General features: G+C 39.9%; 1 protein-coding gene across 1 annotated transcript in view; it reads left to right on the top strand.

Annotated features, from left to right (window-relative positions):
• Positions 1–17330, top strand: part of cped1 (cadherin-like and PC-esterase domain containing 1) — a 70199-nt gene that overhangs the window by 17093 nt on the left and 35776 nt on the right. The window contains exons 3-11 of the mRNA XM_051107581.1: positions 1713–1807; positions 2420–2501; positions 11953–12037; positions 12123–12279; positions 14393–14523; positions 14748–14820; positions 14996–15160; positions 16200–16304; positions 16498–16649. Of these exons, the coding sequence (XP_050963538.1) occupies positions 1713–1807; positions 2420–2501; positions 11953–12037; positions 12123–12279; positions 14393–14523; positions 14748–14820; positions 14996–15160; positions 16200–16304; positions 16498–16649 (1045 nt within the window). The remainder of the gene's footprint in view (positions 1–1712; positions 1808–2419; positions 2502–11952; positions 12038–12122; positions 12280–14392; positions 14524–14747; positions 14821–14995; positions 15161–16199; positions 16305–16497; positions 16650–17330) is intronic.

Raw genomic sequence — 17330 nt, 5'->3', positions numbered from 1 at the left:
ACTCATAAATCATATGTGTTTGCATGCAGAGAGGTTGCGTAGGGGGCTTTGTGACTTTGATGTTTTGATAAAAAAATTTGAAACCATGAATGTCCCTCCTTTAATTCAGAGCTGCACAAAAGAAATTAAAGAGTTAAAAGAATGTCAAGTATAGATGAGGCAATCTTACGGTGAAAGGAAAATTGGCTACGCCTCAGTTTCTTCCTGACTGCGCGTAGTGTTTCTACAGCATTATGTAATCCACTTTTGTCCTCATTTTTAGGTCTGTAAAAGACTTCACAACTCTTGGCCGTCTTTATTATAGGAGCTACAATTTTTTCCAAGTCTTGAGCTTTCTTCCTTGTTTTCATATTATGAAAATACAGACAGACTTATGTAAGATTTTGTTACTTTTTACACTGTTTACTTCAGGGATTATTGTCCCCAGAAGTGAGCTAAATATGACAAAGTCTCCCTTTGGGGACAGTCAGGGATGTCCTAATTTGGAAAAAGTATTTATCAATAAAGTTATGGTATTTCAACATTTCCAACAGATTCACACAGACATACACACCAAATAAATAAATAAATGAAGACTTTAAAAAATATATTTGTTTCTTAAATTATTTATTTAGGCCTGTCTGCTATTTTTATTATTATTATTATTTATTTATTTATTTATTAGATTGACCTGGTTGTTGTTGTTATTTATTATTATTATTATTGTTATTATTATTATTATTATTATTATTATTATTATTATTATCAACATGTCTTTTAATTTTATTTATTCATTTATTCATTTATTCATTTATTCATTTATTCATTTATTTATTTATTTATTTATTTATAATTAGATTGGCCTGATTGTTGTTGTTGTTGTTGTTGTTGTTATTATTATCATTTGGGACAGAGATGTCCTCATTTGAAATAAACAAAATTAACATTATTTTCAGTTGATGCAGAAATGTCCTAAACTTATGTAAATATATTCTAGAGTGATTTCTTTGTTTGTGATTTATTTATTTACTTATTAATTTTTTATTACTACTTCTGCTACTACTATTACTACAGATTTAGTTTTATTTTATTTTATTTTATTTTACTAATTTATTTATTTACTACTAATACTTGTTGTTTTACTTTATTTTATTTTATTTTATTTTATTTATTCATTTATTTACTAGTACTAAATTTTAATTTTATTTTATTTTATTTTATAGTAGGTTGCTGGCTATTTGGACCATACATTGATTTTTTAATTTCATGGGGCCTTTAAATTATTAAACAATTGTTAATGGATAGGGCTTGTATTTGTCTGTAGTTGTAATTATAATGAACATTTATTTATTTATTTATTTACAACAAAAAAAAGTAGAAGTGTATGGCCTCATTTAAATAGCCAAGAAAATATAAATGTAAATAGAAAATATAAATACAGAATAAATGTTTTTTTTTTTTTAATCTAAAAATGTAGTTTTGTATGAAGGGTAGAGTTAGGGTAAGGGGACAGAAAACAGAGTTTGTTGATATAAAAACCATTACGCCTATGGAATGTCCTCATAAAACATGTACTAAAACTAATGTCTGTGTCTGTGAGAGAGTTTGTGCAACTGCCTTAATCCTCTGTTTTTGGCAAACTGTCATCAGCGCATAGTCAGTGCTGAACTTGCCATCTTTTTTCTTACTTTATTTCTTTATCTCTTGCTAAATATATTCTCCCTTGAACACAGATGGAAGAGACTGGTTCGTCTTAATATGCCTAAAGGGCTCCGAAAAAAGTTGCCTGCGAAAAATCAACTTGGCCCATCCGCAGCACCGCCAGAGGGTAAGACCACCCACTCCCTATATACATCCAGCTCTCTTAAAGAGATTCCTGTTTATGATGCAATGTAATGCACAAAAATAAAAAAAATATGGTGTATTATAGATCTGACGCTGAGAAGGAAAAGCGAACAAACGCCAAGCGCTAATGCCAAACTCTTTTTGTTGAAATGCATGTGAAATCTGGTCCAGATATTCAAAGGGAATGTTTATCGAAACCAGGACGCAATAAAACATTACAGCATCCTCAACTCCTCTGAGCTCACTCTCGAAAATTCAGAAAACTCATCTGTAAGAGCCTGAGCTGTTCCTGCCTTTTACTTACGATTCATTTGAAAGCTGTATTTAGTAATGCTCATATAATGATCAGATTTGCTTAAATATCCCATCTGTTGTGAGTCTCCTGGGCCAGTTATAGTTCTGGACGTGATCCAAGAACAACTGCTACTTACTGTCTAAGTTATTAAATCACTCTCGTTCATAAGCTGTTAGTCATCTCACGGGATCTCAAGGCATTACTGAATGACGACTGTTTTGAATGTTTTTAAACTATCTGTCATGGTGGTCTTCGATAAACTCTGGCCTCTGATCTCTCCAGTGTCAAATCTTCACACAGGTTAACATAATACCAGCCTTTGCTGGAGCATTTCTGGACATGGGCGGAGTCTGCCGGTTTTTGACGGACAGTCAGTTGTCAGGTGAGAAGGAATGTTCTAAGCATTTCTTTAACACTGATAATGAGACAATAATGTAGTTTTGCAGCCACTACATGAATTTACTTTAATATTAGTGTCAAATGACTTCCGTGTTCTGTGGAACACGAAAGAAGATTTTTTTACAGAATGTTCATGCTGCTCTTTTCTGTATTTTATGTATTGTTTTGAAATAATGAACACTATGATTTTCTGTGCAACAAAAAAGCATCGTAAAATCACCATAGCCCATAATTATTGTTTAATTTCATTTAGTTTTTTTTATTTTATTTTATTTTTATTATTTTGTTTTATTTTATGTTTCTTTTTTAAAATAATGAACACTGTTTTTCTGTACAACAAAAAAAAGCATCATAAAATCGCCATAGCCCATAATTATTTTATTTTATTTTATTTATAATGAATGCTGTTCTTTTCTGTTCAACAAAAAAGCATCATAAAATCAACGTAGCCCATATTTTATTTTATTAAAAATAATGAATCCTGCACTTTCCTGTACAAAGAAAAGGCATTAAAAAAATTACGATATGACATGTAAATTATATTCCAATATGATTTTTTTTTTTGGAAGAAATTGACATTTTTGGAAGAAATTGAAAAGAATAGTTCTCAAAAATTCAATTTCTGTCACCATTTCTTCACCTTCCTGTGGTTCCAAATGGAATTTCATTCATCTGTGGAACAAGATTTTTTATTAATATAGTTTTTGTCTGTATAATTTCTTAATAACTAATTATTTATAATTAGTTTAAGTACTTAAACTTGTTTCAGTTTTTAAGTTTAAGTTTCCTAGTTTTATCTAATACTTATTTCAGCTTTATTTCAATTTCCAAAAAAAAGATTTTTACTAGTTTTAGCTGTAGTTAACAATAACAAAACTACCCCTTTGGACCCCATTGGCTTTTATTGAACAAAAACATATCTTAAACATTCCTTCTTTTGTGAAAATGCTTTGTACTAAAGCGTCAGTGCTTAAATTGGTTGAAAAAGTCCTTTCTAAATTTAGCTGACATCTCTGACAATGCAGTGTGTGTGTGTGTGTGTGTGTGTGATGTGTCAGGTGTGTATTAGGGAGTTTTAAGCTTGTCTCTGTAATTACTTATAAAGGTCAGTGTCAAGAGTGATATTTACTGCGATTAACTCTCTGCTGCAGAGATTTTAAAAGGTAAGTGCACATCATAAATGCCATTTAATATAGTGGGTTATAGTATCGTTCATTCTTCAAAAAGTCATTTTTTTCTTGTATGTCAGAATGCTCTGCATTGCAAGGCTCTTTGAACTTGATCACGCTTAATTTTACCACTTTGAACCAAGTACGATCATCACTTCTCCAAGACCTCAAAGGAGGAGGATAACAGTGCCTACGTTTTGTGACAATAATGACCGATTTTTCACCCGCTGCCCCTGCGGCATCAAGACCGCCCAGCTTCAAAAAAGGAGGCTTTGTCTCCAGCTCTGAAACAATATTGTCCTTCCTGTTGGCCTGACGCCCACAGAAACACGAACGATTGAGTCCTGGTGTTTGGGGTTTGGCTAGGCCAGGTTGTGTCCTCTTCTTAATGGTATCTGAAGGCAGGCGTACTGAAGAGTGCACAAATATACACATGACATGGACGGGTCAGTGACCAAGTTGAATGTAAACTCAGCATAGCTTACACACTTGGGTTGGGAGTGACCGGGTTACGGAGATCCTGATGTTTTTCCAAGTGTTCAGTGGGGTTGGAAATGGGGCCCAAGGCTGGTGTGGTGTGTGGTTTAAATGAAAGAGGTTTGGAGACGTGTACTGTAGACATGTTTGAGAGTATTTAGTATTGCTTGAGTTGTATGGTGTGGTGACATCCTTTCTCTGAGACTGGAGAGACATCTGTATGTGTGTTTTTGATTAAATGGTGACATGATGACTGGAATCAGTGAAGGAATTTTGGAAAGGAAGGGAAATTCTGAGCTGTGCATGTGCTGATATGAGGTGTGACAGATCAGCGGAAGCGTTTGGATCCATTTGCAGCTTTTATTAACGAAGTCGGGTACAGGCAGGGTCAAAACAACAGCAAACGGGGTCCACAGGGAATAGACAGACTCAGAAACGAGAACCAGGCGGGGTGTCAGGGCAGGCGGCAGAGATACAAATCCAATATACAGTCCAAGGGTCGAGGTACACAGAGAAGAATCACAATCGAGTAACAGTCCAGGTGAGAAACGAGAAAGCAGTCCAGTAATACACAAATAACGCTCAGAAATGACAGCCGGGGCAAATCAAGACTTCGCGGGGAGGTGATGTGTGCGTGTGTGTTTTATACTGTGTGTGCGTAATGAGGTGCAGGTGTGTGTGACGTGTCAGTCCCAGGCATGAGGGGTTATGGGAGTTGGAGTCCGAATGAGACCGAATCAGTATTCTGGCGAGGGTTCCCTCTGGTGGTGCGGAGGAGGCGGTACGGAAGCCTCCTCTGTAACAGAGCCCCCCCCCCCCCTGCGAGCGGCTCCTGACGCGAGGAGGTGCATGGCGCCGGGGTCTTCCCGGGAACCTCCGATGAAACTCATCAGTGAGAGAGGGGTCGAGGATATCATCCGAGTTGACCCAGGAGCGTTCCTCCGGACCGAACCCCTCCCAATCGACCAGGTATTGTAGTCTGCCTCCCCGGCGCCTAGAATCCAGAAGTTCGTGCACCCGATAGGCCTCCTCGCCGTCGATCAAGATGGGGGAGGTCTGTGGACCGGCTTCCTCCTCCGACGCCTCCTCCGGACCCCCAGCGGGTTTCAGCAATGACATATGAAAAGTGGGAGAAATATGATAGTTAGCAGGTAAATCGAGACAGAAGGATACTGGAGTGATTTGTCTAATAATTTGGAATGGACCAACATACCTGGGACTGAGTTTTCTGCATGGGAGTTTGAGGCGTAGGTCACGGGTGGACAGCCATACCCATTGACCAGGGGTATAGTGAAGGCCTGGGCGGCGATGTAGGTTTGCCGACTGGGTCTGTCTTCTGACAGCGTGTGAGAGGTGTACGTGAGCCTGGTTCCATGTGTCCTCACTGCGCTGAAACCAGTCGTTGACAGAAGGGAGATCGGCTGGTTCATCTGTCCAGGGGAACATAGGCGGTTGGAAACCGAGGATACATTGAAAAGGGGTCATGCCCATGGAGGGCTTAGTCAGGGAGTTCTGCGCATATTCGGCCCACATGAGGTAACGGCTCCAGTCGGATTGGTGACTATAGCAGTAGCTTCTAAGGAATCTTATGACTTCTTGAGTTCTGTCTGGCCGTTCGACTGTGGATGGTAGCCGGAGGTCAAGCTGACATTGACGTTGAGTAGTTTGAAGAAGGCCGACCAGAGTCTGGAGGTGAATTGGGGTCCGCGGTCTGACACGATGTCTTCGGGGAGACCATAGAACCGGAAGACCTGGTTACAAAGGAGTTCAGCGGCCTCCAAAGCAGACGGGAGCTTCGGAATGGGGATGAGGCGGCAAGCCTTGGAGAATCTGTCGACGATAGTGAAGATAGTGGTGTTACCTTGTGAACTCGGTAGATCGGTGATGAAATCTATGGCGATGTGGGACCAAGGTCGTTGTGGCAAAGGCAATGGTTGCAGCAAACCAGCTGGCAGATGCTTGGAGGGTTTGGAGGTCTGGCAGACAGAGCATCGGTTAATGAATTGGATGGTTTCCGTAGCGAGGGTTGGCCACCAGAAACGATTCCTTAGGAGATGGATAGTAGCATCGATGCCCGGGTGACCAGAGCTGGGAACGCTGTGAACCTGGGTGAGTACTCGCTCTCTGAGGGCCTCCGGGACAAACAGCTTTCCGGCTGGACATTCTGGTGGGGCGGATGATTGTTGATTGGCATCCTCAATCTCGTTAATAATGTCCCACTGGACTGGTGCTAGCAGTAGAGCAGCTGGGAGTATAGTCTCCTGGTGTTCGGGACGAGTGGGCATTTCGGACTGACGAGAGAGAGAGTCTGCCTTGATGTTTTTTGTCCCTGGTCGGTAGGTCACAGTGAACTGGAATCTGGTGAAAAATAGAGCCCACCTGGCTTGCGGGGAATTGAGTCTTTTGGCTGTTCTGAGGTACTCGAGATTTTTGTGATCAGTGAGTATAGTGAAAGGATGCTTAGCCCCCTCTAACCAGTGTCGCCATTCCTCCAGGGCCAATTTCATGGCCAACAGCTCGCGGTTGCCAACGTCGTAGTTACGTTCCGCTGGTGTCAGTTTGCGAGAAAAGAAGGCGCAAGGGTGCATCTTGGCTGGGTTACCTTGTCGCTGGGAAAGCACAACTCCAACTCCAGTGTTGGAGGCATCCACCTCCACAATGAAGGGTTGATTGGGGTCTGGGTGACGTAGTATGGGTGCTGAGGTGAATCGTGCTCGTAATTCATCAAAGGCCCTTAATGCTTCGGGAGTCCAGTTTAGCCGGGCGGTCTGACGCTTGGTCATGGCTGTCAGGGGGGCTGCCACCGTGCTAAATCCCCTAATGAACCGCCTGTAGAAGTTTGCAAACCCCAAAAACCTCTGTAACTCCTTGAGAGTCTGGGGCTGCGGCCAGCGTAGAACCGCCTCCACCTTTCCATCGTCCATAGCGACTCCCTCCTGGCTGATGATGTATCCGAGGAAGGTGGTGGAGGTTTGGTGGAACTCGCACTTTTCGAGTTTGGCATAGAGCTGGTATTGAATAAGACGTTTGAGAACTGACCTGACGTGCTGGATGTGTTCAGACATGGAGTTGGAAAAAATCAGGATGTCGTCAATGTACACGATGACCCATTTGTCCAGCATGTCCCGGAAGACGTCATTCATGAAGGCCTGAAAGACCGACGGACTGTTGGATAACCCGAAGGGCATCACCCGGTATTCATAGTGCCCACTAGTAGTTGAAAAGGCCGTTTTCCACTCGTCCCCTTCTCTGATGCGGATTAGGTTGTAGGCATTGCGTAAGTCCAGTTTGGTATAATATTTCGCTTGACGAAGTTGTTCTAGAGCTGAGGGGACTAGTGGTAGTGGGTATCGGAACTTGACTGTTACCTCATTAAGGCCGCGGTAGTCAATGCAGGGCCGTAGGCCTCCGTCTTTCTTCTTTACGAAGAAAAATCCCGCAGAAGCCGGTGACGTGGATGGACGAATGAATCCCTTGGCTAGTTCTTCCCTGATGTATTCCTTCATGGCTAGCGATTCAGGTTGGGAGAGAGGGAAAATACGACCTTTAGGGGGCGACTGTCCTGGCAGTAACTCGATGGCACAGTCAATCGAGCGATGTGGTGGGAGTTGTGTCGCCTTTGTCTTGCTGAAGGCCAATCTCAGGTCGTGATACATAGCGGGTAGTTTGGCCGTTTCGACGTCGGCCTCTGGAGGCACTGGTGCGCGGCGGACAATGGGTTGGATGGTGGAGACACAGTTCTTCAGACAGAAGTCGCCCCATTGGAGTAATCTCCCCTCCCTCCATTCGATATGTGGGTCGTGTTTACGCAGCCAGGGGAGTCCTAGAATCAGCTTGTGGTGAGCAGATTGAATGGTGTAGAATTGGATAGATTCCTTGTGAAGGGCCCCGATGTGCATGCGGATGGTTTCAGTGACGTTCTGCACACTCCCCTCACCAAGGGGTCGGCCGTCTAGCGCCTCCACTGCCAGAAAAGAGGAAAACGGGGTGAGAGCAATATTATGTTTCCGAGCGAACTCGGCAGAAATGAAATTTCCTGCGGCGCCAGAATCGATTAATGCAGTGGTTGTTATCATCTGATTAGCGACATGCAAGACTACCGGTAGCTGGATGGTTGAAGAAGTGTTTACACTCACCGCACGATTGGGACGGATGGGACAGGTGGATTTGGCGTGGCCCGCCTGTCCGCAGTAGAGACAGAGATGATCCTGCATGCGCCTTTCTTTTCCTCCGGAGTAAGGTGAGTGTTGCCGATCTGCATGGGTTCTGGAGAATTGTGGGTTTCAGTGAAAGACGGGGTCATGCTTCGTGGGGAGCGTCGAGTACGAATGAGATTATCCACTTGAATGGTGAGTTCAATAAAGTCGTTGAGCGAGCGACCCTCATCGCGGCACGCCAACTCCGACTGGAGTTCGTGGTTGAGACCGCGACGGAAAAGCAGCTTTAAGGTGTCCTCTACCCACGTTGTTTGGGCGGCCAGCGTGCGAAAGGTTAGGGCGTAATCTGCTGCCGTTCTCCTTCCCTGCGATAAGTTTAATAACTCCTCACCCGCGCTTCTTCCTCCGGCGGGATGTTCGAAAACCTCGCGAAAGTGTGCCAAGAAATCGCAGAAGGTGGTGTGAACTGGAGTGTCGGTCCTCCATACCGCCGTAGCCCAATCCAAAGCTCTTCCGGTTAGCAGAGCACAAACGAAAGCTATACGGCTCGAGTCTGTGGGATATAGAGCTGGTTGTTGATTTACAAACAATGTACATTGTAGTAAGAAGCCCTTACATTTGGTTGGATCGCCGTTAAACTTTTCTGGGAAGGCGAGACGAGGACTGGTGGGCGCTGGAGGGCTCGTGACGGCAGGAGTAGCGGGAGTTGGAGGCGGCATGCTAGGCTCAGGAGTTACTGCTGCAGGGGTAATTTGCAGGCCCTGCAAGGTTCTCACCAGCTCCTCAGTGAGTGTTGTCAGGCGTGCTAGCTGGTGGTGGTGCATCGCGAGCTGGGTGGCTTGGGCAGAGAGCTCCGATGACAATTGAGCCACAGCTGCTGGATCACCGTGTGGCGAAGTCTTCTGTGACAGATCAGCGGAAGCGTTTGGATCCATTTGCAGCTTTTATTAACGAAGTCGGGTACAGGCAGGGTCAAAACAACAGCAAACAGGGTCCACAGGGAATAGACAGACTCAGAAACGAGAACCAGGCGGGGTGTCAGGGCAGGCGGCAGAGATACAAATCCAATATACAGTCCAAGGGTCGAGGTACACAGAGAAGAATCACAATCGAGTAACAGTCCAGGTGAGAAACGAGAAAGCAGTCCAGTAATACACAAATAACGCTCAGAAATGACAGCCGGGGCAAATCAAGACTTCGCAGGGAGGTGATGTGTGCGTGTGTGTTTTATACTGTGTGTGCGTAATGAGGTGCAGATGTGTGTGACGTGTCAGTCCCAGGCATGAGAGGTTATGGGAGTTGGAGTCCGAATGAGACCGAATCAGTATTCTGGCGAGGGTTCCCTCTGGTGGTGCGGAGGAGGCGGTACGGAAGCCTCCTCTGTAACATGAGGACTAGTAAATGCATACATATGCACACTGCACACACATTGACTTCTATCTACCTTATTTTTGCTGTATAAGTGTGTGTGTGGCCATTGGAAATTTTATGAGTCTGGCTTCCGGTCTCATCCTCGTCCAGCTATTTTTAGCTGTACAACATGACTTGTTTTGCTTGATATTGCAAATTGGTGTGTCTTACCATATTATTTTAATGTTTAGTCCTAATTATGAACACTCTGGTTTGTAGTGCAAACAGTTTAACCATCTACTGCAAGTGTTATTCTTCTTGTCATTTCCCTTTAGCGTCTAATTAACCAGAGGTCTCACCCATAGGCTTACTTATGCGTTGAAGAATAAGGTGGATTGGTTTCGAATTAAGCAATAATAATTGCGATCAAGTGATCCTAACAACAGATAGTCATCTAGGTCTAGCAATGGTACCTTGTGCATTGCAACAGAAATACAAACTCAGAGGATGACAAAATGTCCTGTGACTCAATGTTTGTTGTGACTGTGGCTGGAAAAAAATGGAAAGGGAATTTTTTAATGTTGCATCTAACATAAAATAACTTATGCAACTTCTGGCAGTTTTTAAGAAGTGATTAAAGAAGGGCTGTAACTATTCCTCGACTAATTTCACGTACTCAAAAATCCTCAATTTCATTTTTCCCGTGTTGATTAACCGGTAAAATACTGGAAGTGGCGCATTCTATGGACAGGAATCCATGAAAAGCATGAACTGTTAGACTGTACTCGAATAATCGTCAGAATAATAAACCAATTACCAAAATAATCATTAGTAACAGGCCTAGACTAAAACTATGTAATCCCTTCATGAACAGTTTTGTGAACGTGGCCTACAGTTAGAAATTTTAGGGTCAGTATTTATTTATTTATTTTTTTAAAGAAATGAAAACTTTTATTTAGAGAGGATGTATTAAATTGATCAAAAGTGACAGTAAAGACTTATATTTTTACAAAATATATAAATATTTTTGAGTATAAATGCTGTTCTTTGGAATTTTTAATTTAACGAAGAATAATAGTATTTCATATTAAACAGCACAACTATTTTTAACACTGATGATAATAAGAAAAATTTCTTGAGCAGCAAGTCAGCATATTAGAATGATTTCATGAAGTTAGTATGGAGAAAAGTTGACTCAACCTTTGTGTTCTGTGTCACACTGAGCATGGAGAAAAGAAAGAAGTGTAAAGAGAGAAATTAATTTGAGAGAAAAAATTGTGGAAAAACATGGACAGTCTCGAGGCTACAAGTCCATTTACAGAGATCTTAATGTTCCTGTGTCCACTGTGCACAGTATCATCAAGAGGTTTACAGCCCATGGCACTGTAGCTAACCTCCCTGGACGTGGACGGAAGAGCAAAATTAATGAAAAATTACAACAAAGGATTGTTTGAATAGTGGATAAAGAACCCTTCCAAACTAATTCAAGCTGATCTGCAGACACAGGGTACAACAGTGTCAGCTCGCACTATCCCTCGAAAAGGGACGCTATGGTAGGAGACCCAGGAGGACACCACTGCTGACACAAAGGCATAAAAAAGCAAGACTGGAGTTTGCCAAAACTTATGTGATAAAACCACAATCCTACTGAGAGAATGTACTGTGGACAGATGAGACAAAAGTAGAGCTTTTTGGTAAAGGACAGCATGGCACTGTTTACAGAAAAAGAAATGAGGCCTTCAAAGAAAAGAACACAGTCCCTACAGTCAAACATGGTGGAGGTTCAAAAATGTTTTGGGGTTGCTTTGCTGCTTCTGGCACTGGATGCCTTGACTGAGTGAACGGTATCATGAAATCTGATGATTACCAAAGAATTTTGGGGCGCAACTTAGTGGCCAGTGTCAAAAAGCTGCGTCTCAACCAGAGGTCATGGGTCTTCCAGCAGGACAATGACCCGAAACACACTTCAAAAAGCACTCAGAAATGGCCAGAATTCTGAAATGGCCAGCAATGAGTCCAGATCTGAGGCAGCTCACTATGTTTTACAACAGAGCTGCAGTTTACTTATCATGGAAGCAAAGCCTGCATGTGAGAAACGTGGCAGGATTCAATGATTTAGGAACATGCTATCTCAAGACACATGTCTGGAGGTCTTTGTGGAAAGAACTGAAGTATCTTTGGCCTTCATGTCAATACATGTGCTATGTGTCTCCCTAACAGAGGAAATCAATGCGCCTGAACTCAGACTCTATGCTCTTCTCCCGTCTGTTTTCCATCTCAGGAGTGACATTACCAATACGCCCTTCTGCCTGCTCTTTTTCCACATCTCCACCAGAGGGAACCCCAAATGCAGCTGAAGATGAATGGTAAGTCAAGACACATCTTAAGGAAAAAGGCCAAATATCAAGGAAATGTTGCAATGCCAAGTGTTATTGTGATTGTTTCCTACAGGAGGCGGCCAATCACACACAGCCACTCGGACAATCAGGACCTGACTGCCACCGTAAACGTATACGTCCTGGTTACCTCAGCAACACCATTGACCGCTTTTGTCCACCGCACAGCCTTGGTCAAAACCCACTTGGATAAAGCTAGTTATGCCACCGAGGTAAGAAAGTGTTTTCCTTGAATGAGAGCTGTAAAACAATTAAAGTCAAAATAAAACAATATCTGCGTCTCAATACTCAAATGAGCTTAGAAATGATTATTAGGTGCCTTTTAGCGATTTCAATAACGTTTATATTTTTAAATCAGATCAGATGAGATTTTTCCAGGCTTAATATTGCAGTTTGGATCCCTGAGCTGCAGTTTACTTATGATGAAGCCCTGGCTAAGCATTTATTCCCCTTGTGATGTTTATTAGGCTTCCACAGCTGCGAAACACTGCTCTCATTGCAGTTTAACATTGTGTGTGTGTGTGTGTGTGTGTGTGTGTAATGCCAGATTACAGAAGAGGTTTCAGTCAGGGTCTTGTAAACAGCTGGAGGGCACATTGAGATCTAATATAAGACAGATCATGTTTACTGAGTTTCAAGGGTTGATAAAAGAGCCCTGACAAACAAGCAGATCACTATAAAGTCTTTATAAAAGTCTGCTCGTTCCCCTCTGGTCGTATAGAGATGTAGAGCACTAGCTTGTGCAAAACTAAGTGTTGGGCTGCTTGTGTGCAACAGTGTGTGTCCTTGTGACACAACTTCCCTTTGGTGACATCCTCGTTATAAGTAAAAAAAATAAAGCTATACAATACAGGGTTGCCAGGTTCATTCAGGATAGCAGATATATTTATGTAAAAATGAAAACTTATTTTTGCCTGTACTTATTAAAATATCTAAAATAATAATTTTGTTATATTTTAAATGATTAAAAACTTCTTGCTGACAAATAGGTAAAACCTAGTGGTTTGAAGTATAGTGGAAAAGATAGGTAAAAACAATTAGGGCTGCACTGTGATCTTTAAATAGTCTTTTATTGTCATCTAATGATTTTTGTTCTAAATTTGCCTGACAAGATTTTTACACTAAATTACTTTTTTTTTCCCTCTCAAAATCATGGTAAAAATAGTCATTGTTTTTTTTTCTCAGAAAAAAAAAATAAAAAATTACACAGGGCGCATTATAATGTATGGGGAAAAAAAGTTGTATTAAACTTTGGTTTTGGTGCTTTTGGTGACCCTGGACCACAAAACCAGTCATAAGGGTAATTAAAAAAAAATAAAAAAAGAGATTAATACATCATCTGAACGCTGAATAAATAAACTTATTGATGTATGATTTGTTAGGATATTTGACGAGATACAATTATTTGAAAATCTGCAATCTGAGGGTGCAAAAACACAAAATATTGAGGAAATCGCCTTCAAGGTTGTCCAAATGAAGATCTTAGCAATGCATATTACTAATGAAAAATTACATTTTGATATATTTATGGTAGGAAATTTACAAAATATCTTCGTGGAACATGAGCTCATTTTGACCCATACAATGTATTGTTGGCTATTGCTACAAATATACCCGTGCTACGTAAGACTGGTTTTGTGGTCCAGGGTCACACTGGATGTCTATCATTGTGTGTAGTACCGTGTAGTGATGGACTATTGTTCTTCTACTGCCCTCTAATGGTACCGCTGTGTCATTACACTTCAGCTGAGCTCAACAACTTCCTCTGTCTGTTGTTGTACAATGGAAAGGTTTCTCTGACATGATATAATGTTGATACTAGCATGTCTGCAGATTACTCACAGTTAACATATTAAATACATACTAATGGTTTGCTGTTGACAAACGTGTTATTAAAATCTAATATTGAGATGTTGATATTAACTGCATAGGCCAAACACTATGCAAAATTACAAACATGACATAAACTGAAAAGGAAAACTGACAATTTATGACTTAAACATAACTGCTGTATAACTGATTCGCCCAGAAATGAAAGTTTTAAATGACCCTTTAACTCTCAACAAGTCTTAGTATAGTTTGTGTCACCACCTAGTGGTTATCAAGTTATAAGGGATAAATCTCTTCTCTGCAGCTGTAGGTGTGAGAATGTCTGTCAGTGTGAAATCAGTATTGATGAACTGTAGTTGTGGTGTAGATATTGCAGTGTTCTGCTCAATCTGTTTAGAGAGGCTTAATGATGAAGTAATGGGATCTTTCTGTTTGCCTCTCAGCTTTGAGTTTATGTTCTGTGTCAGACTGAGACAGATCTCCTCTCTCTTTCAGTTGCAGGTATTCTTTAGAGAAAGACTGGGTCCTGTTCTCTCTCATCAGGCCATTGAGCACATGAATAACGTCATCAGTGATATCCTGAAAGCTGCTCTATTAACTACTAAGGACAGCAGCTCCTCACCCAGGTCATATACACACACACTTTAACCAGAAAATGCCCACATTTTTAAAACAAGTACATAAAAAGCATATTTGTTGATATTTAAATCTAATGAGTTTTTGTAAAATGCAGGACTAAAATTGTGTTTATTTATATCGTAATGCATTTGAGTTTATGGTATGCATGTGTTTTGATCGGTGAATGTGTATCTAGTTTGAAAGTTTGTGTATCTATGTTTTTTTCTTATAGGTGTCAGCTTTGTTTTCAGTTAATGACCTTCTCATTGCGCTATAACTCTTCTCTTCATCCAGTAGTGGTGAAGGTAAGAATAATCACCCATTTTGAATCCGTTTTGAATTTTGTTTGGTGAGGTCACAGGTGTAAAAATCACTATAACGGTAGATGGTCTGCTGTGCAAGCTCTCAGTATGACCACTAGATGGCAGCATGTCAATATACATTCACATTTACTTTATGTGTGCTGTCTTTCTGTCTCAGCTTCAGACTGATCTACACTTTGACGGAATGAATGACCCTCACTTTGATGGACAGATAGCCAAAGAGTATATGCTGGAGGATGTGCTGAAACTGCTTTTTCCAGCATGCAACAGCAAGGCTATGGAGCCCAGTTTGCCGTTAAGAACGCAGGAAGAGAACCAAAAGGTGAAACGCACTTCAGTTTTTCCTGATATTACCATATGCAAGTAAATTAAATAACACAGTTTTTCATTAATTCATTAATTCATTCATTCATTTCTTTCTTTCTTTCTTTCTTCCTTCCTTTATATTCTACTGTAGAAATAAATGGTTAATTTACTTAGTGAATGAGGAAAAATGACATGTTTTAATGAGATAAAGTTTGTATTTCAGACTGATCTGACTGATCAGACTAGTCTGATCTTAACGTGTTTGCACCATGTAAAATAAAACATCCTTTTTTAGGACACTGATATGACTTCAGTAATTTTAATGAGAGTGCACATTATTTTATGTTAAGAAACCTGAAAAAAGGTCGAGTGATTATTCTGTTTTAGTCATTATTATTATTATTATTATTATTATTATTATTATTATTATTATTATTATTATTATTATTATTATTATTATTAAATTCCGATTTACAATCAAATCATTTCCTATTAAATAAATGTTTTCATTTTCCTGCAAAAGTCAAAGTCAGAATAGCATCATTTCAGATATTCTTGCATTTTATTTATTTTTTTTTTTAAGAAAACTTGGTTTTTATTTATACATTTTAATCATATACATTTTAATTAAATTAAATTAATTAATTTATTTATTTAGCCAGTGAAAATGTAGACAATTCATTTTAATCCAATAAATGCTTTGCAATTTAGATATTTTGTAGATTTCCTACTGTAAATATATCAAAACTTAATTTTTAATTAGTAATATGCATTGCTAAGAACTTTACAATGTTTTTATTTTTATTTTATTTTATTTTATTATTATTTTTTTTTTTTTCTCAGATTCCACATTTTCATATAGTTTTATTTCATCCAAATATTGTCCTATCTTAACAAACCATACATCAATGGAAAGCTTATTTATTCAACTTTTAGATGATGTATAAATCTCAATTTCAAAGAATTGACCTTTATGACTTTGTAAAGTATGGTCATTTTTTATGCATATCAATAGTTTTCATTGTTGTGGTCTAATTATTTGAACTTGTTTGCAGTATGGTGACTGTGAAGGGCCAAACAGTCTGTGCTTGCCGCCAGATGAGATGCATTTTTTGCGGCAGTTTAATCAGCATCTCAAGAGACCAGGACCCTTTGAGCTGGTAAAGACACATTTTATGCACTTCAAAGCTTATACTGTAGACAAATTTAATTGAATTTGATTGCACGTAGTGTTAAGGATACAGGTCTGATACTTGTTCCAAGGCTCTTTCCATGTAAAATTACCACATGATAAACCTGTATGTCCTTGTTATGCATTTTTCTGTCAAATAAATCAAGTGTGTGTGTTGGCAGCTCTACCCCATATCTCCTCTTCCTGACGATCTCCGCCATGATCTAATCCAGACAGAGTCCCTCAGCGCACAGGATTATGGATGGAGACCAGCTCTCATGGCTCTGCTCCAAGAGCTCAGCCTTTACTACACAAGAAAACATCAGACTGAAAGGTTACACGCACACAAACGCATACTTACACAATACTTCCCCCGGGTCATATCATCAGACCTTATTCTGTCTCAAGCAATTAAATGAGTTATGCTGCAGGCTTGCAAAAATCCTGGAGTGGTCCGGAGATATTATCATGCAAAACATTATTTATAAATGTTTTTATATTTTATTTTATATTCAGTCATTCTCAGTGGTGTCCTTTTGATTTAAGCCTGTGGTGCTTTGGGTCACCTGCAGTCCAGACAAAACATTTATTTTTACAGTCTTTCACCCACAATAATTCCCAAACCTCCTGATGTCGTACTTTTTATATATTTCATTTTGTTTTTAATTTTCTTACTCTGTCTTTGTTTAAAAAAGAGAGAAAGAGAGAGAGAGAGAGAGAGAGAGAGAGAGAGAGAGAGAAAACCTTTTGAGTGATTATTATTATTATTATTATTATTAATTTACAGTCAAATAAATTGCTGTCAAATAAATATTTGCATTTTCCTGCAAAAAGTAGGTTAGAATAACATAATTTTAGATATGCTCAAAAATAAAAATTGTTTCTTTTTCTTTTCTAAAGAACATTTATTTTATTTTATTTTATTTTATTTTATTTTATTTTAATTTATTTTATTTTATTTTACACTAGGTTGCTGCCTGTTTGGACCATAGATGATTTTAATTTCATGGGGCTT

This window comes from Labeo rohita, chromosome 4 (assembly GCF_022985175.1).
Source record: "Labeo rohita strain BAU-BD-2019 chromosome 4, IGBB_LRoh.1.0, whole genome shotgun sequence".
Taxonomy (NCBI): Eukaryota; Metazoa; Chordata; class Actinopteri; order Cypriniformes; family Cyprinidae; genus Labeo; species Labeo rohita.
Note: the sequence above shows the minus strand (reverse complement) of the source record. Positions and strands in the feature narration are given on the sequence as shown.